General features: G+C 51.0%; 1 protein-coding gene across 1 annotated transcript in view; it reads right to left on the reverse strand.

Annotated features, from left to right (window-relative positions):
- The window catches only part of ITGA9 (integrin subunit alpha 9), a 367,262-nt gene that overhangs the window by 337,442 nt on the left and 4,251 nt on the right, over positions 1-25,569 (reverse strand). Inside the window, exons 2-3 of the mRNA XM_075547054.1 lie at positions 5,840-5,967; positions 4,281-4,387 (exon numbers count right to left, since the gene is read on the reverse strand). Of these exons, the coding sequence (XP_075403169.1) occupies positions 4,281-4,387; positions 5,840-5,967 (235 nt within the window). The remainder of the gene's footprint in view (positions 1-4,280; positions 4,388-5,839; positions 5,968-25,569) is intronic.

Raw genomic sequence — 25,569 nt, forward strand, 5'->3', positions numbered from 1 at the left:
GTCCAGGAAACACCCTTGGTCATGGAGACACTTCCCTCCCGGCACAACTTTCAAATGTGCTCAGCTGTTCTTCCCTTGGAATCAGTGCCAGATGCCATTTTTCAAAAAGCATGCACCCTCCCTTTGCCGTCTCCAAGCCTGGCACCGGACTTCTAAAAGGCCACCCTTGGGGACACAGCTCTAATGCACCACACTCCCCGGGCACCTCCCGTGTTCTCAGAAACATGTTTGCCAAACAAAGAACCGCCTACTGTAATTCGAACAAGTTATGCTTGCCTCCCAGTCAGCTCTTGATGGGGAGACTTGAGAGGCCAGAGCATCAGCTAATTGCTGACAGGAAACCTCCATGGCTGAAATGCACACCTGGTGGCCACGTTTGTGACCTTGTTGCCAGTGGTCACTGCCATCAGTCACTTTGAACCAACGATCAAGAGAAGATGCCACCCAGTTCCATTTCTAATTGAATTAACCTTGACAGAGCAGCCCTTTGTTATTCAAACACATTCTCAGACATCACTCCTTGGTTGTTAGCAAAGAATGCTAACAGGTTGCCCACAGACTGCCCAAAGAAGAAACAAATCTGTCTCAGAAGGAGGACAGCCACATGGTCTCTGGAAGCAAGGATGGTCCTTGGAAACTTCCTCTCGTGTGTGAGGAGGAAGTAAATGTCCCTGGGGATGGCAGGCCATTGTGCTTGGTAATGTGGCCAGTGAAAACGGGGAGGGCCTCCATCAGATGGACTGATGCTGTGGCTGGACCAATGGGCTCCAACAGAGGAACAATCCAGAGGATGGTGCATGAGGTCACTGTGGGTCAGAACCGATTCAACAAGACCTCACCACCACAACTGTCACCACGACGACCACCACCACGACCACGACCACCATCACCACCACCACCGCCGCTGCCACAACCACCATCACCACCACCACCACCACCACCACCACCTCCACCTCCACCACCATGACCATCACCACCACCACGACCACCATCACCACCACTAGCACCACCACCACCACCACCATGACCATCACCATCACCACTAGCACCACCATCACCACCACCACCACCACCACCACCACCGCCGCCACAACCACCATCACCACCACCACGACCACCATCACCACCACGACCACCATCACCACCACCATGACCATCACCACCACCACTAGCACCACCACCACCACCACCATGACCATCACCACCACCACTAGCACCACCATCACCACCACCACCACCGCCGCCGCCACAACCACCACCACGACCACCACCACCTCCACCACCATGACCATCACCACCACCATGACCACCATCACCACCACTAGCACCACCACCACCATGACCATCACCACCACCACTAGCACCACCATCACCACCACCACCACCACCACCACCACCACCGCCGCCACAACCACCATCACCACCACCACGACCACCACCATGACCATGACCATCACCACCACTACCACCACCACCAGGACCACCACCACCACCACCATGACCATGACCATCACCACCACCACCACCGCCGCCACAACCACCATCACCACCACCACGACCACCACGACCACCACCACCACCAGCACGACCACCACGACCACCACCGCCACAACCACCACCATTACCACCATCACTACCACGACCACCATGACCACCACCACAACCACCGCTGCCGCCACCACCATCACTACCACCACGACCAGCACCGTGACCACGACCACCTCCACCACTGCCACGAACCTGTGAACAACACTCCTTGGGAGCTCGCCCCAGGCACCAATAGTGGTAAAGAGTTCAAGTCTCTGCCCTCAAGTGGCTCCCATTTAAAAAGGACACCCTCACAAAACACACCAGAAACACCATACAAAGTACTGTCAGTTGGGTTCCTCCTGTGGATGAAGTTGCAGGGCAGGGGCATCAGGTTGGGCCTCATGAAGAGGGCAGAGCCCAAATGGGGAGTGGGGGGTGAAGAGGGGGCATTCAGACAGACCTTGCTGACCAAGAGAGCACGTGTGTCCAGAGCAAGGCAGGACGTGGGCGGTGCAAGGTGCCGCCTCTTCCTGCAGCACTCACAGAGCAGCGCCTACGAAACGCGATTCGGGAATTGCGCAAAACATGAGGAAAACAGCTCAGTGTGGAATTAATTAGAGTGAAATTACCCCCAGCACCAACATCCGCCAGTGTTCCAGCTCGGCCTCCTGCGTTCCCTTTGCTAAATCTCTCACACCCCTTGCTGTGGTCCTCTGCAGGCACAGGGGACCCTCTGCCAGGCCCTCTGGTGCCAGGTTCTCGGCCGCAGCATCCCTGGAGAGGGGAGCCCACTCTGCTGCCAGACTCCAGCCTCTTAGAAAGATTGTGGCCGCCAGCCACAGTCTCCTCATTTTTGTTCTGTTTTGGGGGGTGGTCTGAATCACAACCACAGGCCATCCTTTGATTTATAGACGTGAATCAGCCTCTCCCTGTTCTTTCTGCAGAAGGGCAGGCGCGTCTGGCCCCCTGGGACTCAGTCGTCCAGCCAGGGTCAGGAGGAATGCAGCGAGCTGGAGGGGCGCCAGGGCTGGGCGGGTGGCAGTGATTCCAGGGTGGAAACGGGACGGGACACACGGAGGGTGGGAGGAGGCCACCTCCACAAGACCTGCAGCAGCTCCCCAAGGGAGGCCCTGCAATGGCGGTGAGACCCCTTCCAGCTGCTTCGCCCCCCACCGGGGGGCTGGCCTGCTCCCCCACATCCTGGGACATGCTGAATGTGTGCTCAGGAATGAAGGGTGGATTGGGGGTGACCAGCGTCTGCCATGGAGAGGTTTCACATCCGCGTGGGCTCCTCAGACAGGTAAAGGAAGAATTTTTGCCTAGATGCATAATCAAGGCAAACCTGGGGATATACTTCATAGGCGCACAGCCCACTGGGTCACGGCACAGCATCCTGCGAAGCCCTCTAAGGAAAGCCCACAAGAAGTGGCTGCCGGTGGCTCTGTTCTTCTCAGGCTCAGGCTTTCACGTATATGCCGAAGGATGGCAAGAGAAGGCCCACAAAGTCCGAGCCCTGGTTATCGCCATGGAGGAGGAGGACCGACGGGAAGCTTCAGGTGCAGCAGAGAAGCTGCATGAGTATGCACAGAGGAGAAACTTCTCCCGCCCTGTCCCCCCACAGCTGAGCGAGTGGAGCACTTTAGTTTTGGACTCCAACAACAACAACAACGTCTTTAAAAACACAACACCTCCAGCACGATTAGAAAGTCCACTTTGGGTTGTGTCCAGAACACTCTGTGGCGATGGGCTGACCCTCCCTCCCGGTTGTCCCACACACAGCCGCCAGCCCAGGTGGCTGTGGAACATTCGGAACGTGGCCAGGGTGACTGAGGAATTCCACTTCCAGCTCATTCTGATCAATTTGATATGATTTATTTTGAGATGATTTACATCACACATATGCAGGTGAATTTTGATCTATGGAAAGATCACCTGTGGGCGGGGCAGCTTGAGAAGATGGGAAATCCTCCTGGGCTCTTTCCTGGCCTTTCCCCCAAGCACCACGTCACACATGCACTTTGAGAGACAAATGGCTAATTCAAGATGATTCCATATACTTCACAAAATGTCGTTTCATAAACAAGAGAAATGAATTACTTGCGGCCGAGAGCAAGTTAGCTTCATCTGAAACGTCAACCTGGAGTCAAAGCAGCCTTGAGAGTTCTTTCTTAGAAAGTTCTGGAAAGCTTTAGTCGTCTGTGGTAAGACAAAGCATCCCAGTGGCTGCTCGCAGAGGGCGATGCTGACAGGAAGAAGAGAACTTTGGGGGGTGATGGAAGCATTCTATCTCTTGATGGGACGCTGCTCACACAGGTGCAAACAATCACCAAAACCCAACCCTGTGTTCTAGGAATCGGTGTATTTTGTGCAGATTAACCTCATTTTTAAAAGACCATGCCCCAAAACATGCATGTCATCAGTGAGATTTACAAAGCACCCTTTACATGCAAGCAGGGCTTGTAACACAGAATTAAAGGATCACAGAACTCTTCCGCAGACTGACTGATGCGCCTTGGTATATTTCATCCATCATTTTTGAATAGCACCATCTCATCACCCCGGGCCACACATTACTGGCATTTGACAGATGAAAAATAAAAACATGAATCATCTGTCCAAGGAGTAGGCTCAGAATCGGCAGCCTCTACATCACACCCTTGTCCCTGTGCCATGTGACCTTCCTACTGGACCAAAGCCATTCCTTCTCAGAGTGTCCCCTGCCCCAGGGTGACCCCCAGTACATGACTTACCAGCACTCGGCCATCAGCCTTGGGCTGCCTAGCCAGGCTCACACCCATCCACTCATCAGTCCTATCTTCCCGGCAGGTCTTTCCACAGGGGGTGCCCCGATTCTTCCCTGGAGGAAAAAGAGAAGACCGGACATGGGTGAAGGATCAATGTTTTGCTGAACGCTTTGCAAGAGGTGGCCCGAGCCCAAAGGTTTGTATCAACCCAGGAAGAGTTAAGAAGTTTGCAAACAAATATGAATCAACTCCATCCCTCTGTCCACTTTGATTCAAGCAAGTTCTCACAGCAAGACTTCCTCAATCAAGGAAGCAGGGCCCTGGCTGATGTCCTAAAGCAAGCTTCTTAGTGTGTTATGTGTTAGAATTTATTAATCAAACCAGTCAGTGTGAGAAGCATCCTACTATAGAAAATCACGGTAACTCATTTAAAAAAATTATTTTAGAAGATCATGATGAAAAAGTACTATGGAAAAAGTGAGGGTTTGAAGTGATTATTAATAAAATTGCTTCTATGGACTGAATGCCTACTGTGTGCTAAGCATACTCTGATGAACTTACTGCTATTAACTTGATCTTCTCAAGGTAAAACCTGTTGTACTCCCAACTAGAAGGATTATGCTCTGAACTCAGGCAGGTCTGTTTGATTAATAAAATGATTAACTTCCAGCTGGGCAAAAGATGAATTTTTTTAAAATCCACCAGATTGTGGCTATCCCTATTTAAAATTCAAAATCTCCCGTTGTTTTTCATGGCCTTCCCGTTGCATGTAAAATAAAACCCTAACACTTAACTCTGATCGGCTAAGCCCTGTACAATCAGCCCCAGTCTGCCTCTGCCAACTCATCTGCACCCAGTCTCCCCCTGATCACTGTTCTACTTGCACTGTCTGAATTCCATGCTTCAGAATGTCACACCACTTCCTCTGCTTGGAAGCGCTACCTCCCTACTTGCCCAGGTGTGTAAAGGTCACTTCTTTCCTGACCCTCTAATCTGCATTGGACCCAACACCCACATTCCCTCTGGGCCTCTTCTCCCTCAATTACTTACCGGATATACTCAAGTATAAGCCAACCCGAATATTGGCTGAGTCACCTAATTTTACCACAAAAAATGTAATAAAAATGTACTGAAAAACTCAGCTTATAAACGAGTATATACAGTATATTTTAATGTCTCTCCTTTCCACTAAAATTCAAGATGCAGAATAGTAGAAACCTTGTTTGTTTTGTTGTAACTCACCACTTAGTAAGTAATGATTACTTGATACATATTTTTAATGGATGGATGGATGAATGGATGGGAAGATGGCAGGATGGCAGGATGGATGGTTGGATGGATGGATGGATGGATGGATGGGAAGATGGCAGGATGGCAGGATGGATGGTTGGATGGATGGATGGATGGATGGATGGATGGATGGATGGATGGATGGATGGATGGATGGATGGGTGAGTGATGATGAACCCACCGGAGTATGAAAAAGAAAGGGTGAGGGGCTTAGAAACCAAGTCCACCTTGGTCGTGACATCCACCCACAGATGTCAGCACAAAGCTCCGCTCACCTCGAGCCATGTCCAGTTCGGTGCATCTCCGGTCAGGGTTGGTATGGACTCGGCACTTAAACACAGCCCCGGGGGACTTCACGGACGTGCTGTACTTGGACTCGGCCTTCGGGGCACCCACAAGGACCCTGCACGTCAAAAAGAAAGCACACTCAGTCACGGGCAGCACCTGGAAGGAGAAGGAAGGGTAAAAAGCTTCACCCTGCCACGGGGTTCTATTTGCATGCTCACTGGAAAGAGATCAGCACGATACATGGTGCTTGTGTGTGTGTGTGTGTGTGTGTGTATGTGTTTGTGTCCCTATATGTGTGTCTATATGTGTGGCTGTGTGTACATATGTGTGTTAGTGTCTATGTGTGTGTCTGTGTTTGTGTCTATGTGTGTCTGTGTATGTATGTGTGGTTTGTGGGTACAGAGCACCTACATGAACCTGTGATATCATCTCCATGCTCATTAAAAGCTTAAAGGGTGGTTGGAACATACAACCAACAAAGAGTTCCCATCCAGAATCTAGAAAAATAAAACTCCTACAAATCGATAAGACAAATCAATAGAATAATGGACCCAAACCTTAAACAAGTACTGCGCGCGCACACACACATACACACACACAAATACAAGTGGGCAATAAACATTTGAGAAAGTGTTCAATCATATTCATTTTCAAGGAAACCCAAATTGTATACCACTTCACACTTATCAGAAGGCTAAGAGCAAAAACATTGAAAATGCCATGGATAGGGAGCAACTTGAACTTCCTGCACTGTAGAACCATCATAGAACCACCTTCAAAAACTGCTCAGTGGCTAAGAACCCTGAACGTAGGCTTACAGACATAGGCCATTTCTCGGAATATACCCGATAGAAATGTACGCATACGTGTGTCTGCCGGCAGACATACAGAAATATACACAGATGAATATGTCACAGCCAAACCTAGAAGAAAGCCAACGCCCCATCAATGTGAAATGAAATTAAATCACGATACATGTACCCCGCTGCTTTTCAAAGGCTGGCTTTTCACTGCATCGCTTTTCCAAAAGAGCGACATCAGTAACGGTTTTCACCAGCGGAATGAAATCTGGAAAGGGTTTTAGCTATGCTGGGAGGAAGAAAGCAAAACTGGCTTCTCTTTTGCAGCGGGCTATTCAAGACGCAGTGCACACCCCTAGCCGTGAGCGTCGTGTCTTCCCAGCTCCCTCCCGGACGCCGCCCAGCAGCTCAGCACTGAGCTGCCTGCCACTGCTGTCAACTGCGCCTGGGTTATTGTAGGTTTTATGTGTTATTTGGAATGAGGCTGTGGGTTGGCTTCTGGGTCTGGGAACACTCGAAAGTTTTTCTAAATAAATTATGCTAATCGCTTTTTCCCTGCATGTCCTTCCAGGGTGCAAAAGGTTGCATAGACATGCTCTAGTTTCGGATGGCGGGTATGGACCAGCAGAATCACACACGGAACTCTAGCTAAGCAGTGCAAACCAATAAGCTGCGTTCAGCTGCAGCCGCACAGGTGCAATCGTGCACGCGCTGTGAGAATTCACCTAGCTAGCGTTCCAAGCAGGCACGCGTTAACTGCGATGTGGAGAAGTCAGGGTAACCGATACCTTTGGAAAGGAGGTTTGGATTCGGGAGGTAGGGCTATCGCTAATGTCCTCTTTTTCAGAGAGGATTTACACAAATTGTAACCATTCATTACATTGTATACTTCTAATATGGGTTCCTGTTCAAATTTGTGTTATTCTCCCATGTAAAACAAAAAAAATAAGTGAATAAAGAAATGAGAAATTTGACAATGTCATTTTTCTTCCGTCTCCCCTCCTTCCTCACCTGAAGCACACACACAGCCTGTGCATCTAGCGCAGGGGTTCTCAACCTTCCTCATGGCGCAACCCTTTCATACAGTTCCTCCTGTGGTGGGGACCCCCCCCCACCATAAAATTACTTTCACTGCTGCTTCGCAACTGTCATTTTACTATGATCCCTGTGAACCCACAGGTGGAAACAGTTAAGGGAAACAGTTAAGTAGGGAAACAGTTAAGTAGGAGCGGCACCAGAGACCCATGGGTGATGCAAACCGTTGACACTCAATGACTAACCAAAAGGTGGGCAGTTCAAACCTACCCAGCAGATCCACGGAAGAAAGGCCTGGTGATCGGCTTTTGTAAGGATTACACCCCAGAACACCCTCTGGAGCATTTCTACTCTGGAACACCTCCAGACGGCTCAGTGGCAACCACTGAGGATTGTTGTTTTTTCGTTGACCAGCAGTATGGAATTACAAAGTGCATCCTATATCCCAACCCCAAATAAGGATCGATGTTTTTTCTATAAAATTAAACTCACTTCCATTGAGTCGATCCTGACTCAACACGACCCTATAGGGCAGGGTAGAGCGGCCACTGTGGGTTTCTGAAAATGGAACTCTTTACAAAGGTAAACAGCCTCCTCTTTCTCCCTCGGGGGGGGGGGGGGGGGACCTGGTGGCTTCAAACAGCTGACTTCCTGGTCAGCAGACAAACACAGAACCCACGACGCCACCACCGGGGCCTGGGGTTTTCATATAAGCAGGAGTCATAACAAAACTCTGCAGCCTTCAAGCTGCCTCGCGGGTGGGCGCCCCAGGAACGGAGCAAGAACATGCCAAGAAGATGGAAATGATAACTTTGGTCTGTGTGGGGTACAGAACTGGGGGGAGGGAGGGTGCAGACGGCAATAAATTCCCCTCCAAATGTTACAAAAACAATTTTGACCTACAGTTTTATGCGTTGTTTCCGGAAAGTAGTCAACCGAAGATCTATAGTACAGAACACTAACCACCGCCCCTCAAGCACCGTTTGTGCTGAGCTATGAACCATTTGGAAGGAGACACTTCACCCAGGATCCACACTGATTTTCAAAGAGCAGGAGCCCCTAAGCTGGTGCCCAATGGGAAGGTGAGCTGCCCCAAACTGCTAGCTGCCTGCCAGGAGGACACCACAACTCACCTCTATACAGGGGATTAGACCAGCTATCCTGAATCAAGCTGGGTTCGAACTGAGGTGTGCGGATGAAAGGAAAAGAAAGAGCTATGTACAAAGCATGGGATCGGGAGGACTCCAATCTGATGGATTGAAGTCCCAAGTATATTTGAAGCTTGGATTTTATATTTTTCTTACACAAGGGAATTGGTCACAAAAACAAAAATCAAAGAACTTAAACTTTCCTAAACTCTTATCTATGCAAATGTTACTTAACTAGTCACAGTTTCTTAACTTTAGAATAATAAAAGCACTAGGTTCAAGGACAATCACAGGGATGTGCAAGATTCAAGAGAGTCTCAAAGAGATCCTAAATAACTGAGTTATCCCTCAATGCTTTTAGCAGCAAAGTCACAAACAACAGTCATTTTTTTAAAACAATTTACCAGGGGCTCATACAACTCTTATCACAGTCCATACATATAATACATACATCAATTATATAAAACACATCTGTACATTCTTTGCCCTAATCATTTTCTTTTCTTTCTTTTTTTTTCCTTTTCTTTTTTTACATTTTATTAGGGACTCATACAACTCTTATCACAATCCATACATATACATACATCAATTGTATAAAGCACATCCATACATTCCTTGCCCCAATCATTCTCAAAGCATTTGCTCTCCACTTAAGCCCTTTGCATCAGGTCCTCATTTTTTTTCCCCTCCCTCCCCGCTCCCCCCTCCCTCATGTGCCCTTGGTAATTTATACATCGTTATTTTGTCATATCTTGCCCTATCTGGAGTCTCCCTTCCCCACCCTTCTCTGCCGTCCCTCTCCCAGGGAGGAGGTCACATGTGGATCATTGTAATCAGTTCCCCCTTTCCAACCCACTCACCCTCCACTCTCCCAGCATCGCCCCTCACACCCTTGGTCCTGAAGGTATTGTCCACCCTGGATTCCCTGTGCCTCCAGCCCTCATATGTACTAGTGTACAGCCTCTGCCCTATCCAGCCCTGCAAGGTAGAATTTGGATTATGGTAGTTGGGGGGAGGAAGCATCCAGGATCTGGGGGAAAGCTGTGTTCTTCATCGGTACTACCTCGCACCCTGATTGACCCATCTCCTCTCCTAAACCCCTCTATGAGGGATCTCCATTGGCCGACACTTGGGCCTTGGGTCTCCACTCTGCACTTCCCCCTTCATTCAATATGGTATATATATATACATATATATATATACACACATATATATACATATACACACATATATATTTTTTTTGCATGATGCCTTATACCTGGTCCCTTTGGCACCTCGTGATCGCAATGGCTGGTGTGCTTCTTCCATGTGGGCTTTTTTGCTTCTGAGCTAGATGGCCACTTGTTCACCTTCAAGCCTTTAAGACCCCAGACACTATCTCTTTTGATAGCCAGGCACCATCAGCTTTCTTCGTCACATTTGCTTATGCACCCATTTGTCTTCAGCGATCCTATCATGGAGGTGTGCAGCCAATGATATGATTTTTTGCTCTTTGATGCCTGATAACTGATCCCTTCAGGACCACTTGATCACACAGGCTGGTGTGTTCTTCCATGTGGACTTTGTTGCTTCTGAGCTAGATGGCCGCTTGTTTATCTTCAAGCCTTTAAGACCCCAGTCACTATCTCTTTTGATAGCCGGGCACCATCAGCTTTCTTCACCACATTTATTTGTTCACCCACTTTGGCTTCAGCAGTTGTGTCGGGAGAGTGAGCATCATAGAGTTCCAATTTATTAAGAGATAGTATTCATGCATTGAGGGAGTGTTTGAGTAAAGGCCCAAGGTCCTTCCGCCACCTTAGTATTTAACCTATAAATATAGACACATAGATCTATTTCCCCATCCTCCTATATATATTTGCATGTACATGTCTTTGTCTAGACCTCCATAAATTCCCTTTGACTCTTAGCTCTTTCCTCCATCTCCCTTGACTTTCCTCCTGCCCTACTACCATGCTTCGTCACCACCTGGGCTAGAGTATACCTCTTCTCTACACAACCTTACCCTTGATCATTCCCCACCAGGCCTGCCACTCCCCCCTCTCTACCATTTTGGGTCCCATGTTGCTCCCTTGTCCCTGTGTTTGTTAACACCACTTCCTTACTCCCTCAACCCCCCCACCCCAAGTCCCCCCGGAACTGTTGGTCCCGTTGTTTTTCCTCCAGATAGTTCAACAACAGTCATTTTGCAACGCTTTTGTCTGCAGAGACACAGAGGCGCGGGGGACTAAATAGTCACCCATTAGTAAACACCTACACCTCTAGAGAGTAAGACTGAGGCACATCAGAAAAGTATGTCCCCTCCGTGTGCCTGGGAATAGAATGCCCTGTCCAGTGAGTTCTCTTGGAAAAGGTGACCAGCAACAGTGAGATGACCCTATGCTGCCCCCAGGTGTGTGGGAAGCACACCCAGGCTCCCCTCACCCTGTTCCAAAAACTACCTGCACCTGGGGGGTCTCAATCAATCACCCAGTCACCCCAACCTTTGATTCAGAATGACCTTGCCACCTACCAACATTCTGGCTGGCTAAATGCAGTGGACAGACAAGGTGGCCCTCTAGGCCATACGGCAGAAGCCTGAGGCTTCAAACAGGTCTTCCAAAAAGGCTGGCCATGCCCACATGGGAACCCACACGAATCTGGCTGCAGACACACCGTGGTGCTGGACTCCAGAGGAAGGGCCCTCCAGGGCCCCGCCATGACACACGGGATCTTTGAGCCAGGGAGACCCACCTGCTGGAGCTGCTCCTCTTTTGGTCAGTCCTGAAGGCTGTGTGTGGAAGCTCAGAGAAGGCAGCCTGGCCGGGGTGTCCAAAGAGCCTGCCCCACCGTCATGAGGGCAGCTGGATGCTCTGCCCCTTCTCAGGAATGGTCTGGAAGCTATCCCTCCAGGCTCTCCCAGGTCACTTAGTGCCTCTGTGGTGTCCTCATGGTGGGCCACAACAAAAGCCCCAAGCAGAAGCACGACAGACCACAGTGCCTCTGCCACCCACCCCAGGGCAGCAAGGCTGGTCCTCGGCTGCTCGAATTCACCATCTTTAATACCCACGGACCCCCCCCCCCCCAAGTACGGCTTGAAGGAGAAGAAAGCCACATGGCGGGATCTGAGTCCCCCTTGCTGCTAGGGCCGAGCTTTAGACCGACAGGGGCAAGCCCGGCGTGGCTCTCTGTAACGGCAGTCCTGTTTTCACAGGTGAGAAGAATTAGCAGCTTGCCATCACCCCACTGCTGAAACCGTCCGCAAGCTCTCCCCAAACCGGCTCCAAACGCTCACATCAGCTCCAGGCACAAGGAATAAAAGGCACTTGCAATTCATGCTAAGGGAATCCCACAAACACCAACCGGGGCAGGCCAACGGTCACAAGAAGCCACTAGCCATTCCTCTACAGAGCCCTATGTGTGCACCAGAGCTCTGGCCACTTCAGTCAGGGCCGCTACCCCAGGTTCCTATCCAAATCTCATGGGGGGTGGGAGGGGCGGAATCAAGGAAGGGCTGGACAGTTGACAGGTCTGCACGGGGTAAGCTGGAAGAGAGGCATTCACAAGAAGAGAAATCCAGACAGGGGGAGGGTCAGCTCTTGGGTGGGGTGGGGGGTGGTTGATGAGTAAACTGTTCAACACAAAGGTGCAGATGATCGGAAATGTCAACACGAGACTCAAAGTCACTGCCATTGAGTCCACTCGACTCATCTCCACCCTATAGGACAGGGCGGAACTGCCCCGTGAGTTTCCCAGATGGAAACTCTTTAGAGGAGTAGAAACACTGATTTTTTTTTGGGGGGGGGGACTAATTAAAAAACCTGAAGTGGAAGCAAGATCTTCTGAGTGATTTTTTTTCTTTCCTCACCCAAGGTATACAATGACTCTAACAGCAATGGCTGCCCACCCCCGCCCCCGTCCCCCCAAACTTCTAATCAGTGGTCAGAAAAGAGGGCTTTGCCCATATCCTGGGCCGGGGGACTGGACAGGCAGCCGTGTGTGTGCACGTGTGCAGGGCGCTCCTGGGGGGCCTGGGAGCAGGGCAGCATCTGTGTGTTGACAGGACACGGTGGCTTCCTCCGAAGCCCATGCAGCTCTTTACCTAGGCCGCTGGCCAGGCAGCCTGGGGCCGGCTAACGAGTGCAAAGAGCATGTCTATCTGAAGTTAATTCGCCTGGCTGCTCGCCTGTTGGATCCCTAGAGATAGCGAGATTCCAGGCAGGGGCTCAGGGTGCAGGGCAAGCCAAGCCACTGAAAAGATGCCATCTGCTTTCTTTCTCCTTATCCTCCGAGTTGGAAAGAGACATCACAGCCACTTCGACAGCTCACCCCCGCCCCCCCACAGCCTCTCCTCTCACTGCTAACAAGACCCTGACAAGAGGTTCCTCCGCTCTGGGCAGCAGCACGAGGGTGTCTGTATCAAAGGGCCCCGGTGCCCCAGCAGCAGCAGGCCCCCTACAATCAATCATCAAGCTGAGCCTTACCGTCCCGAGGGCGCCAAGTGTGGTCCTCCGACCAACAGCATTGAGGACACCCACGAGCAAGACTGAAAGGCAGACCCTTGCCCCATCCCCAACCCACCTTTTAATAAGGCCCCAGGTGACTCCAAACCAAACTCTGCCATCGAGTCGATGCCGACTCACGGACCCTCTTGAACAGGGTAGAGCGGCCCCTGTGGATTCCCGAGGCTGTAACTCTTTACGGGAGTAGAAGGCGTTGTCCGTCTCCCACTGCACGGCTTTGAGCTGACCTTGCAGTTGGCAGCCCAAAGTGTAACCACGGCGCCACCAGGACAAACGTGCGCAGTAAGTACCTCCACTGATGAAGAAGGATCATACTCATTTGGGGGCCGGTATGAACGCGAGGTTCTCCTATCCCACCCAAGTGGGTGGGGGAATAAAAACTTCAGGGTCAATTTAGAATCTGCTCATTCACTCAGAACGCTGCAGTTCTTAGCGTGTTATATTCGCCAAGCCGCGCTCACTGCCATCGGGTCAGTTCTGACATCAAGTGGCGTTTCCGAAGCTGGGCACCTTAGCAGGCAGACGGCCTCGTCATTCTCCCTGGGAGCAGCTGGTGGGTTTGAACTGCCCACCTGTCTTGCAGTTAGCTGCCTGACGCCTAATCCACAGCACCCGCAGGGCACCCTTCCTGATGGACAGAGGGAGGGAAATAGCCACAAGAAACTCCACGCTCTTCCTCTAATGAGCCTCCCAAATTGGCATCCTCCATCTGGAAATTTCAGACAGGACCACTGGTCAAGGTTCAGAGACAACAATCTGCAGGCCAATCAAGTCAACAGTGGACCCTAGAGAGCTTACCTCCAAGGCACTGCGCCCCAAAGCTAGTGCCAAGGTTGAGCAGGGCATAATTCATGCCCAAATCAAATGCCTACCTGAAGCACAGCATGGCTTAGGCACTCAACGGTGGGCAGGGACTAGGCTCCGCTCATGTGAGGCAGTATTTAATCTTCACAGTAAGTAGCTCTAGGAGGGATACTGACACTTCCACTGTGTACACATTCACCCAAGCCCATCCCAATCAACACCCTGCATTTTAAAGAGGAGGAAAAGGAGGCCAGTGGGGAATGAGGATCCTCTCTCTAAAGTGTACATAATAGGCTATCTCCTGAAGAAACCGACAGGAGACGCAGTGGGCAGCCTGAAAGCTTATGACTGATTTGGAAGCTCCGTTATGTCAAAAGATAGGCTTCAGTTTAGAACTGACCCCCATCAGTCTCCAGTAGCCCCAAAAGAATCGCAGTCGGCTTCTTAAGCAGAGGTCTCTTTTAATGAATAGTTCACTCGCCTATTTGGGAATGGAGGGGCAATCTGTCCCTTGCCCACTGAAGGTACGTGGGAAGTCCGTGAGTTATCTGATTTCTTTCTTGGGACAATCCTGCCAGGCAGTTTTGTGTGTCTTTGACCCCAAACTCCATCTGGTTCAGTCCCCTGATGGCTGAGAATTTGCATGTCTACCCCAAAGACACTGAATCGAACTTTACATTTAGCAAGAACCCCAGGTGATTCGTATGTGCCCAGTGCATCTGGGGTGGAGCGGCAAACGCTCGAAGCCCTGTCTGCATTTACCCAGAGGTGTTGGATAATGTGCTGAGTGTCCCTGCAGGTTACTCGGTGCCCAAGTGCAAGGGTGTGCTCTTTCCTGGCCCGTTCAGTCCCTATTGTGACAGGTTAAATGTCCTACATATAAATGTCCTGTGTTGAGCTGTTTATAGCACCATTTTTTTTCCAATACAGTCATTTCCTCAGTTGACCTGTGTGTCATGCAGCTGGAGGCAAAGCCTCCATTCTGGCCACCTCCCTGTTCTGAGCCTAGCTCTCCTGTTCTGAGAACAATCCGCAGGCAGATTTCCGATTTCCCACAGAGCAGGGCTAGAGCGAGTGGGCCCACAGTGGCCTTCCAGGAGGAAAGCTCTCAACTGACCATGTCTGGAAGGCTCCCTCCCACCCTCTCCCCTAAGCCACAGCCAGGATTCCTCAAGCGAAATTACAGTCAGGCCCAGGACAACAACTGGGGATTAAAAACCTTAAGCCCATTAGATTTGCTTTCATGCATTTGATCCGGAAGCCAATGCTTCCCCTGGGAGCCACAGTTGGGTTACAAGAGCTGAATTCAATCACTGTGTGTCTCCTGTGGTGAAGCTCCAGGAATGGCCCCACATTCCTGGCTGGGCAGGAAAGGGCAGGGCTTGAGCAGAGGGACAGCTGGTGTCAGGGGAGCCCCTCCGATGGCACAGGGTGGACACCTCACTGCCTGAGGAACCCCACACTTGCTCATGGGAGATGGGGAACCGGGAAGGCTTCTCATTCTACATATGGAGAAACTGAGGCTCCCGGTGCTGAGTCACGGATAGGTATTTCTTCCTAGGGTTTTAGAATTAATAATTCCATCCAGATTCTTAACTTGGAGGACAAGATCATCCGGATGATGAAGTATCAGGAACACTGACAAGGACACTGAGTTCAAATCCCGCTTCTAAGATTGACAAGCTTGTGTGACTCTGCACAAGTTCCTGAACTACTCTGAACCTCGGTTTTCCTCTTCCGTGAAACAGGAGGGGAAAAGTCTACACCTAATCAGGGGTTCTTGAAAGGTTTGAAGACGTGATGTTTATAAAGCACCTACCACAGTCCCCCGTACAAAGGAAGTGTTCACAAGCTGTTAGAATGCTGGGCAGTAAGTCAACTGCCTCGGCCCCAACTTCTCCCTGCTCCACTCCTTGCCAAGAGCTCACAGGTCTTTAAAACACTGGACCCTTTCTTGGTGTGCTGGACAGAAATTTGTGAAGACCTTCAGCTGAGTATCGGAATCCTGAGGTGGCCAGGATGCTTGTATCACCAATAGACGATTGCAAATGTGGCCACAATTCTCCATCCTCCTATATCCACGCCCTTTTCAATGTGAATGGTAGCCTTTCCCATCAATAATAATAACTAGAATGTGCTTTTTCCCTCTCTTCCTTCAGCCTATACCTTGCATTGACCAACAGAATATAGCAGAAAGAGCAAGATTTGGCTTTCAAGCCTAGCCTTGAAGATTTTTCTTGGTACCCTTCCCAGCCTGTCAGGTATACAAGGCCAAGCTAACCTGCAGAGGATGAGAGACGCATGAAGCAGTGGTAATTGTGCATCATCCCCACCTTCAAGCTGCCTACAGATGCATGAGTGAGCCCAGCTGAGAGCAGAAGAACCATCCGGCTGAACCCACCCAACTGCCAACCATAGAACCATGAGCTAATAAACAGGAGGTGTTTGGAGCACAGGGTTTTAGGGTGGCTTGTTGGCCATCAGTATTGTTGAAACAGACAGTAGACACATCATTAAGAGGAGGCATGCCCCTTCTGAAAGGAACCAGGCTGTGGTACCACCATCACTCATTCATTGCTTCCAAGTTCGATCCCAAAATCCAACTCTACAGCTGAGAACTATTCCTATGACTCCTCTAGCTACCTACTCTCCTCCTTCCTTTCTGCTGATATACCCGGTCCACAAACTTACTGAGAGCTCTAACATGAGAGAGTTGTAGTGGATAGAAGAAAGAATCCTAAAAGACCATTCACACCTAGCATTGGGACAGCCTCTCTCTCAATGTATGACCTTGAGAAAGTTCCCCAGGTTTTCCAACCCTACCTCAGTTTCGTTGTCTTTAAAACAAAGCTAAAAACAAATGTACCATGTAGCTGGGGAGAGACATACAAGGTAAGGGCAGACAGCTAAGTGCTTTGGGGACCTGACTTGCAAGAGAGTAGGGTAGGATCTTTCATCCCCCAAGAACTGAGAGAAGAGCTCAAACAGGAGGAATCCAGGTGTCTCTCCTTTCTCCCTAGGGCTCTGGGGCAAGAGCTTGGAGGGGGCCAGCAGAGCAACCTGACAGGAGCCAGATTAGCTTGCACCATGGTGCATAAGGCAGGGGTTCCATAGTCAACCCTCTAGGGTTCAAACCCCTGCAATACACTTGCTGGATAACCTTGGCCAATGACTTGGACTCGCTGTGCCGACTTCTGGCATCCCAAAACGATGACAGCCATTGTTATTTCTGCCATTTCCCGTCACTCCCATACCAGCACCATGGGTCCCTCAAACTCAGCCTGGAGTCAATGCTGACTCACAGCGACCTATAGGACAGGGGAGAGCTGCCCCTGTGGGTTTCCAAGACTGTAACTCTTTATGGGAGTAGAAAGTCCCATCTTTCTCCCACAGAGATGCTGGTTGTTTTGAACTGCTGATCTTGCGGTTAGCAGCCCATCACCCACCACAGCAGCCTAGGCTGGAGTAAAGAAGGGTCAAGAAAGGGGTGTGATCCAGGAAACACTGTGGAGTTCCGTGCCCACCCAGGAAACAGGGGTGCAGACTGCATCCCACCTTGGAAAGGCAACATGCCCCTCCCTGCCATCACCCTGTCAGGGAGTAGAGGGTCCTCAGAAGTCAGTGCTCTACCCAGGGGCTCAGGTCTTGGCAAAGGCACTGAGGGGGTGCAGCTGCTAGAGGAGGCGTGGCAAAAGGACTGTGAGCACGGAGTGAACAGGAAACCCCCAGGAGCAGAACAAGATAACCAGTCTCCTTTCTGTCCCTCTGAGGAATCTCACCAGCAACCAGGACAAAAGCTTTCAACAGGGTCCAACATGCAGGTGGCGAGGTCGGGGTAGGGGTGGGGAGGAGTCTTGAGGGAAGAATGGTCTCACCCAGAGGGTGGCAAGTTCTCCTCTGGTATACCCGAGGAAAAGCCTTCCAGGCTTGCTGTTGGCTTCTTAGGATTGTCTTCTCCATAACAAATAAGTTGGTATTTTACATTTACTACTTCATCTTCATCACCTGCAGCATCTCATCCCATCTCCATCTCCATCCTCCCATCTCCATCCTCCCATCTCCATCTCCTCCTCCTTAAGGATGTAAGGATGTCTAAATCCTTACAGACATCACCACCCTTTTCAACTACAGACCTGCCTTCCTGATTTACCAAGAGCCTGAGATGGGAGCCAGAGCTTCCCTTAATTGGGTGGCCTCACACCCACCTCAAGCCTCTGCAAGAACCAACAGAAGGAAGAGCAGGACAGATGTAGCATCCACCGCCCCATGGCCTCGGATTAAATGAGCCAACTTAGGTATGGTGAGAGTAAAGTGTTCAAGGCCTGATCTGAAAGAAGAGTTCAATCACCTCTGTAGTCTGTGCTGATGTCATCATGGGCCCCCAAGCTGATCTTGACTCTTGGTGACCTAGCTAACAGAGCAGAACTTCCCCCGGGGCTTTCCTGGCCACCTCGACAAGAGCAGACTGTCAGGTCTTTCCTCCTGTACAGCAACTCAAAGGGCTGCCTTTTCCGTTCTCAGGCAAGTGCTTAACCACTGTGCCACTAGGCTCCTTGAACTCAGTCAGGCACGCCAACATTCGATAAATGAGCGAATGAACAAGTGAGTGCAAACTCTTTTAGCGGATCAAGTCCAGATAAAAATGAATAATCAGTATCAGGAGACAGATGTTTGAAAGTCAGATCCAAGTTATACTAGAACTCGCTGCCATCAAGGCGATTCAGACTCAGCAGGCCACTATGGGATAGGGCAGACCTGCCCGTGTGGGTTTCTGAGGCTGTACGTCTCCATGGGAACAGAAAGTCTCACTGTCTCCTGTGGGTGGTTGGAGGTTCGTGTGACCCACTACTGAGCCGCCAGGTTCCTTAATGATAGAAACGGAAACTCACTCACTGCCATCAAGTGGATTCCGACTCCTAAAAACCCGAAGGAACAGGGTAGGTCTTCAAGACTGTCACTCTTTACAGGTGCAGAAAGCCTTGCCTTTCTCTCTCTCGGAGCTGGTGGTTTCAAACTGATGACCTTGTGGTTAGCAGCCCAGTGCAGCACAACAACGCTGGGCTCCTTTCAATGGAAGTGGCTCCTCACATGCATCAAGTGCCTGTTATCTTCGTAGCCGTCCTCACCCGCCTGGTGGAAGAACGACTCTTACTACCTCTGACAGAAGAGCGAACAGCTATTGTCACTTGCCATGCGCCCACAGCTCCTCAGTGGGGGTGAGGAAGGCAGGCTAGCGGGGTAGGGGCGGCTGATGTTGGAGCCCCCAATATGGCCGCCTCTCACCACGGACAGCCCGGATCTGGCAGGAAAGGCCCATTCCCAAGGCTGGGACTTCTCTCTGGGACCCACCCTGGTACAGAAGAGGTGCCGAGAGCCTGCACCACCCTGCACAGCCCTGCCTTTGGGTGTCTGCTACACACCAGCAAGGTGGCTTTGTGCGCAGTGAGGCAGTTTTTCCCTAGTCACTGGGGGAAAGGGTGGGAGAGTCTTAAACACATCAACGGAGGCACTGAGCTGGAGATTAGACCCGGGCCCTTTTATGTTCAGATATCTGGAGACATCTGTGCTCCTCTCTCACATCCTGTCAGCCACGGGCACAGAGAGCCTGACAACGGCTGCTTCATAGAGACACAGTCGAGGAGCGGCCACCAGGGCTACATCGGCCATCTGCTCTCCAAGCAGAGCTTCTTAAATAAGTGGGGGTGCACGGCAGGGCAACAAAACGGATGGGGAAATGAGAGCAAAAGTGGGCCCTAGAGGCTAGGGTGGACACACGGGATATTCAGGAATACCTGTCTCTCCTAGACCCTTCTGTCTTAACACGTCGGAGGGGGCCCTGCAAATGTCCCTGAGAGTCCACCGGCCACACAGGGATCAAGGGGCTCCACCAAGAAAGCAGAAAGACCTCTCACATTCCCTACAGGTAGCAAGTGAATCACGAGAGAGCACCTACAAAGAATGGCCTGGGGTGGGGGGGAGTTCCAAAACTTTTCCAGCAAAACCGGGCAGGACAGAACCTCAAAGACAGGGCTCTGGGGGGCATGCAAGCCCCACACTCAAATGCCTGATCTGAGAGGCAGTCGAGTTTGGGGGACAAAGGTCCAGGCCCAAGGCCCGCCAGCTGAGGATGAAGCCTGGCTCTGCCGTCCACTCTGCTTAGCAAGGCAAAGGAAAGGAGGCTCAGGGAGCTGCTGGGACCCGGGGTCGGTCCACAGGAGGGAATTGTGGGGAGTTGGACAGTACCGAGCAGGGAGTGAGTCGGAGGGGCTTGGCTAACTGTTGTTCTGCCGACTGGAACGCACTGCTTTTTCTTTCGACTTGCTGACCCCCGACGACCTCTCATGTGCCCCAGTGGAACTGTGCAGAAGGGGGTTTTCAACGGCTGGTTTTTCGGACGCAGACTGACAGATCTTTCTACTGAGGCACCTCTGGGAACGTCCAGCAACTGTTTACCCCACCCCGGGAAACTCACAACAAAAATGCTTTCTGCTCTCAAAACTGAAGGAAGGAAAGAAAGGGGGAGGGAGAAAGATGAGGAAGGGGAGGGGGAGGGAAGGGAAGGAAGGAAAGAGGGATGGAGTGGAGGGAGGGTTAGAGGAGGGGGAGGAAGAGAGGAAGGGGGACAAGAGGAAGAGGAGGGGGAGGAGAAAGGAGAGAGGAAGAAGAGGATACTGATGGAAAGCGGAAGTGGGGAGCGGGAAGGAAAAGGTTCTGGGGACCTAGTAAGCTTGTGGTTTCAGACTCTAGAATCCAGCAGCGGTTCTCAACCTTTAAATTACTGAGGCCCTTTACTCACGTTGTGGTAACCGCCCCCCACACCCATAAAATTATTTTCGTTGCTACTTCATAACTGTCATTTTGCTACTGTTATGAATCAGGTGACCCCTGTGAACGGGTCGTTCAACCCCCAAAGGGGTCGCAACCCACAGGTTGAGAACCACTGCTCTAGAATTTTCCTGGGTCTTGGACTCACTTCCACTTCTTAAGTCTCCCTTCTATCCCAGTAGGAAGATCACAGTAAAAGACTAGTCTGTATGGGGGGGGGGGGTCGCCAAACTTGCTTGCTTAAAAAGTTTATGGTTCACCGGGTTCGGTGCACCATCTTGCTGGCCCCTCTAGTGGGCGCTCACCAGCACCTGGTGGCCCTTGGACAGGTGCCACTCCCTCACCTGGGACTCCCACACCCTCTGAGTCTGCTGATACCAGCACTCTGGGGTCCGCTGTAGTGGGTCCGTTCCAACAGCCCCCATGCGACCCTAAAACCATGTGCTGAGTGCAACAAGGGGGAGCAAAGGTACAATGAGGCCCCGCCTGCCTCAAGCTCTGGCTGCAGCTCAGTCCATCCGGGCTCCAAGGGGGGGCACTGGTGCTGCATTGCATCGCCCAGCGCAGTCAGCCTCAGCCTCCTGCTGCAGCCCCTGCAGGACCCGCTGCATTGGCGGGGCTCTCAGCCCCGGCAAAGCGCTGAAGCTGGAGGGAAAGTGGGGAGACTGCCTGCCTCCCTTGAGGGCTGAGATGGGGTCCGATCTGCATCCGGGGGTGCACCCCTCCCTCCCTGCCCAGTCCTGCTTCCTCCATACAGTAGCTGGAAACTTGGCCCAGGCTTATGCCATGCTCAAGGTCGTTAACACGTTCGGTCCTACGCCATGTTCATGGCTCTTAACATGTTGAGTCCTACACCATGTTCACGACTGTTAATGAGCTCACCTGCACATTTGGATCACTGGGTACACGGAGTGCCTCCTTGAATAGAGCGCTCTTTTTCCAGCAGGACATCAGACCATACCCTGTTGTGATCCATAGGCTTTTCATTGGGTGGTGTAGCAGGTTACACATTGGGCTGCTAACCTCAAGGTCGGCAGTTCAAAACCACCAGCCTTTCTGCAGGAGAAAGAGGAGGCTTTCTACTCCCATAAGGAGTTACAGTCTCAGAAACCCAAGGGTCAGTTCTACCCTGTCCTATAGGGTCACTGGGAGTCAGAATCGATTAGACCAGGGGTGGGCAAATTGAGGCTCCTGAGCCATAATGTGACTCCTCCAGGACATACCTGCAGCTCTTAAGTAAAATTGAAAATGGAAATAAAACTCATGGTTTCATTTAAAGGATATTATTTGGATAATAGTGATTTGATTGGTAAATATATACTATGGCTCTCAAATAATTTTTAAATTGCTCTGAGGGACAGGATTGGCTCTGCCCCTCAAAGGTTTGCCACCCCCAGGACTAGACAGCAGTGAGTTGAGTTTACAGATTTTTAGAATTTTTAGAAGTAGAACACCAGGCCTTTCTTCCTAGTCTGTCTTAGTTTGGAAACTGCTGAGACCTGCCTTCCTGGGTACCACTCCTGGTATTTGAAATATCGTGACATAACATCCAAACATCATGGCAACATGCAAGCCACCTCAGCAGGACAGACTGACACAGACATTAAACTGAAATAGCAAACCTATAGATGTCGGGTTATTCCAATTTATAGCAGTGCTGTAAGACAGGGTAGGATTGCCCCACTCGCTCTCCAAGGCTGTAAAACTTTAGGGGTGCAGACTGCGGCATCTTTCTCCCGAAGAGCAGGTAGTGGGTTCAAACTGCCCACCTTCTGGTTAGCAGGTGAGTGAGTGCTTTACCACCATTCATCCCCAACACCGCCAGGAGCACTTCTCTGGCTTGAACAGACTCAGATGGGCACCGACCCCTATGTCAGAGGGCCACTTCAGACCAGGCAGAGAATCCTGTTTAACTTCGGTTCCTTGACACCTGAGCACCACTCACCAGGCTGGTGCAAAGACTCAACTGCAGAATATATATTGTGTTCTGAAACACCCTGACAAAGACTGGCTGATTGGGTTTCATATTTAGCTGTTCTGTTTTGTTTTTTCCTTCCTTCTAAGTTACATGCAACTCCTTTGAAAGCAAATTATTTCAGAGACCATCTTGGCTGCCTTTGAGAAATGTAAAAGCAACATTTTCCACCCCCAGACAAATCACAGTAGAAGTTATCTGGAGGAGATGCAGCAACACGTCACAGGGCATTGGGGCTGGCTGCAGCCTGGACCTTCACAGGCTCACACTGGCCAGTAAGGACCTGCTGAGCAGAGCTGTCTTCTGCTCTGGAAGCTCCCTGGGGTGGGCAAGTGATCAGGCGCTGCCCTCAGCTGGGTGTGCAGCAGTAGATCAGGAAACAGCACCCTCACCAGTTTCTAAAGAGCTTCAGAGGAATAGCTGGAAGCAGCCCTCAGGGTACCCCCAAGCCCTCCCACACCAACCGCCTCTGAACTCAGGTCTTACAAACAAAGCATCCCTTCCAGAAAGCTTGAGAAGGCAGGGCAAGGGAGAAGCAGGAATGAGTTCTGACAGCACCATGTCCTGAAGATCCAGACTGGGGGTTGGAGTGACAATGCCCGCCCCCACACAAAAAAAAGCCTGGCAGGGGGCAGGAGGAGTCAGCAAAGACCCCCACCATAAAGGTTCTGAGAAGGGGCAGGGGCACCACCACGCTTTCTGGGTGTGCGCTCAAAGATGAGCAGTCAGGACAACAAAAGGCCAGCCCCTGGAACACTCTTGTGATCTTAGGATTCCCCCACCTAGAACTTTCTACCACCACAGGGTTTTCCTCCTGCCCCTCTGAACAAGCTGTGGCTGCCCCAGGACAAGCCTCTCCCACACAGGAACCCACAGTATCCCCCTCTCTCCCTGATGCACTGGCCTTCAAACCGCGAGGTCAGCAGTTCAGAACCACCAGCTCTCTGCAGGAGAAAGATGGGGCTTCCTATCCTGTACAGAGTGACAGTCTCTGTTCTAGAGGGTCACTAAGAGTCAGAATCCACTCAAGGGCTTTGGTTTCTGAGGCCGCAAGAAATAACCTTCTTGGTCTCAGACTGGGACCCAATGTTTCCTTCTTGAGCTCCCAGAGGAAATGAGAGCCCATCATTACACTTTCGTTAAGGTTAAGCACCCCGCCCCTGTTTTAATACTCATCTATGCTAAGGATGGCTTTTTCTTCTTGTATTTCTCTTTCCCTTAAAATACTCCCTTTAACCACACCTTCCGCAAGAACAGAACCATTCGGTGCCGTCCAGCGTGGAAACCACCAGCCACGTATAGCTTCAAGCACGGAAAACATGGGCAATGTGTGTGTGAGGAACTGTGCGCTCACTCTCGGTTCATGTTTATTCACGGTGATGCCAACCGCGATGCATCTGGTTAATCAGTCGCCACAGGACTAGGCTGTGCAGCAAAACGGTGTGGCTTCTTCTTTTCAGGCTCAGCCTTAATGCAAACAGAAGACACTGCTCTCCCTCTGGGTGGGGCGCCTCCCTGCAACCTACCCTTCCCTGAAGGCTGCTCGGACAACCTTGACAACGACAGACACCTGGGGCCCCTTCCGTTTCTGAGCATTTACTCTTTACCTGACTGAGAGCACAGCCGTGGTGTGTGTGTGTGTGTGTGTGTGTGTGTGTGTGTGTGCACTTATGCATGCATGTGTGTCTGACCATCTCCCAGATGGGGCAGGAAGTGCATCACCAGAGAGGAAGCCAATACACCAAGCACTTCCGATCCCAGTGCTGAGGGGCAGGGAGGACCGGTGGGAAGCAGCTAGCTTTGAGAGCCTGGACAGCAGCCGGCCACTGCATTTATTTATAACACAGGGTGTTACAGCTGTCAGCCTGCAGCTGAGAAACCAGCCCGTGTCTATGGGAGGGGGACAGAAATCAGCTTTGTCCATGTCCCTGGCACCCACCGCTGCGGTTCAAAGACACCCCAAAGACCCGGGGAGGGAGGAGGGGAGGAGAGGAAGCTCCGCAGACACCCTCTGGGTTGATGGAAAAGAAGAAACCGAGTCACTTGATTGTGGCTATCCAAGTTGGCAAAACATTATCTGTGACCCTGCCCAGGATGTTCTGGTCCACCCAGACCAGGGGGCCACAGGGACAACTCAAGCCTAGCCTGCTGAAAGAGGCTGGCCTAGGGCTCCCTTCTCAGTGTGATACCACTGCAGAAGCTGGACTCAGAGTCACCAGGCTTGGTGAAACAAGATTATAAAAGTAGATTGTGCCCTGCCCTCCCCCACCCCACCCCTGAATCCACTGCCATTGAGTCTATTCCGTAGCGACCTTATATAGGGTTTCTAATGCTGTAACTCTTTATGGGAGCAGATGGCCTCATCTTGCTCCCATGAAGCGGCTGGTAAGTTTAAACCACTGACCTTGCGGTTAGTTAACAGTCCAATGATTACCCAAAGTGATACCAGAGCCCCTTATGGGAATGGAGAGGAGGTACTAATTTCACACACACACACACATAAACACACAACATACATATGCTTCAGAGTAGGCACCGGAGTTCCCTTAACACAGAGTCCCCTCAGTTCATCCACCTTCGTATTCCACACTGCCAGAGTCTGACCCTGACCTTTCCAGCACATTCCTT

This window comes from Tenrec ecaudatus, chromosome 4 (genome assembly GCF_050624435.1).
Source record: "Tenrec ecaudatus isolate mTenEca1 chromosome 4, mTenEca1.hap1, whole genome shotgun sequence".
Taxonomy (NCBI): Eukaryota; Metazoa; Chordata; class Mammalia; order Afrosoricida; family Tenrecidae; genus Tenrec; species Tenrec ecaudatus.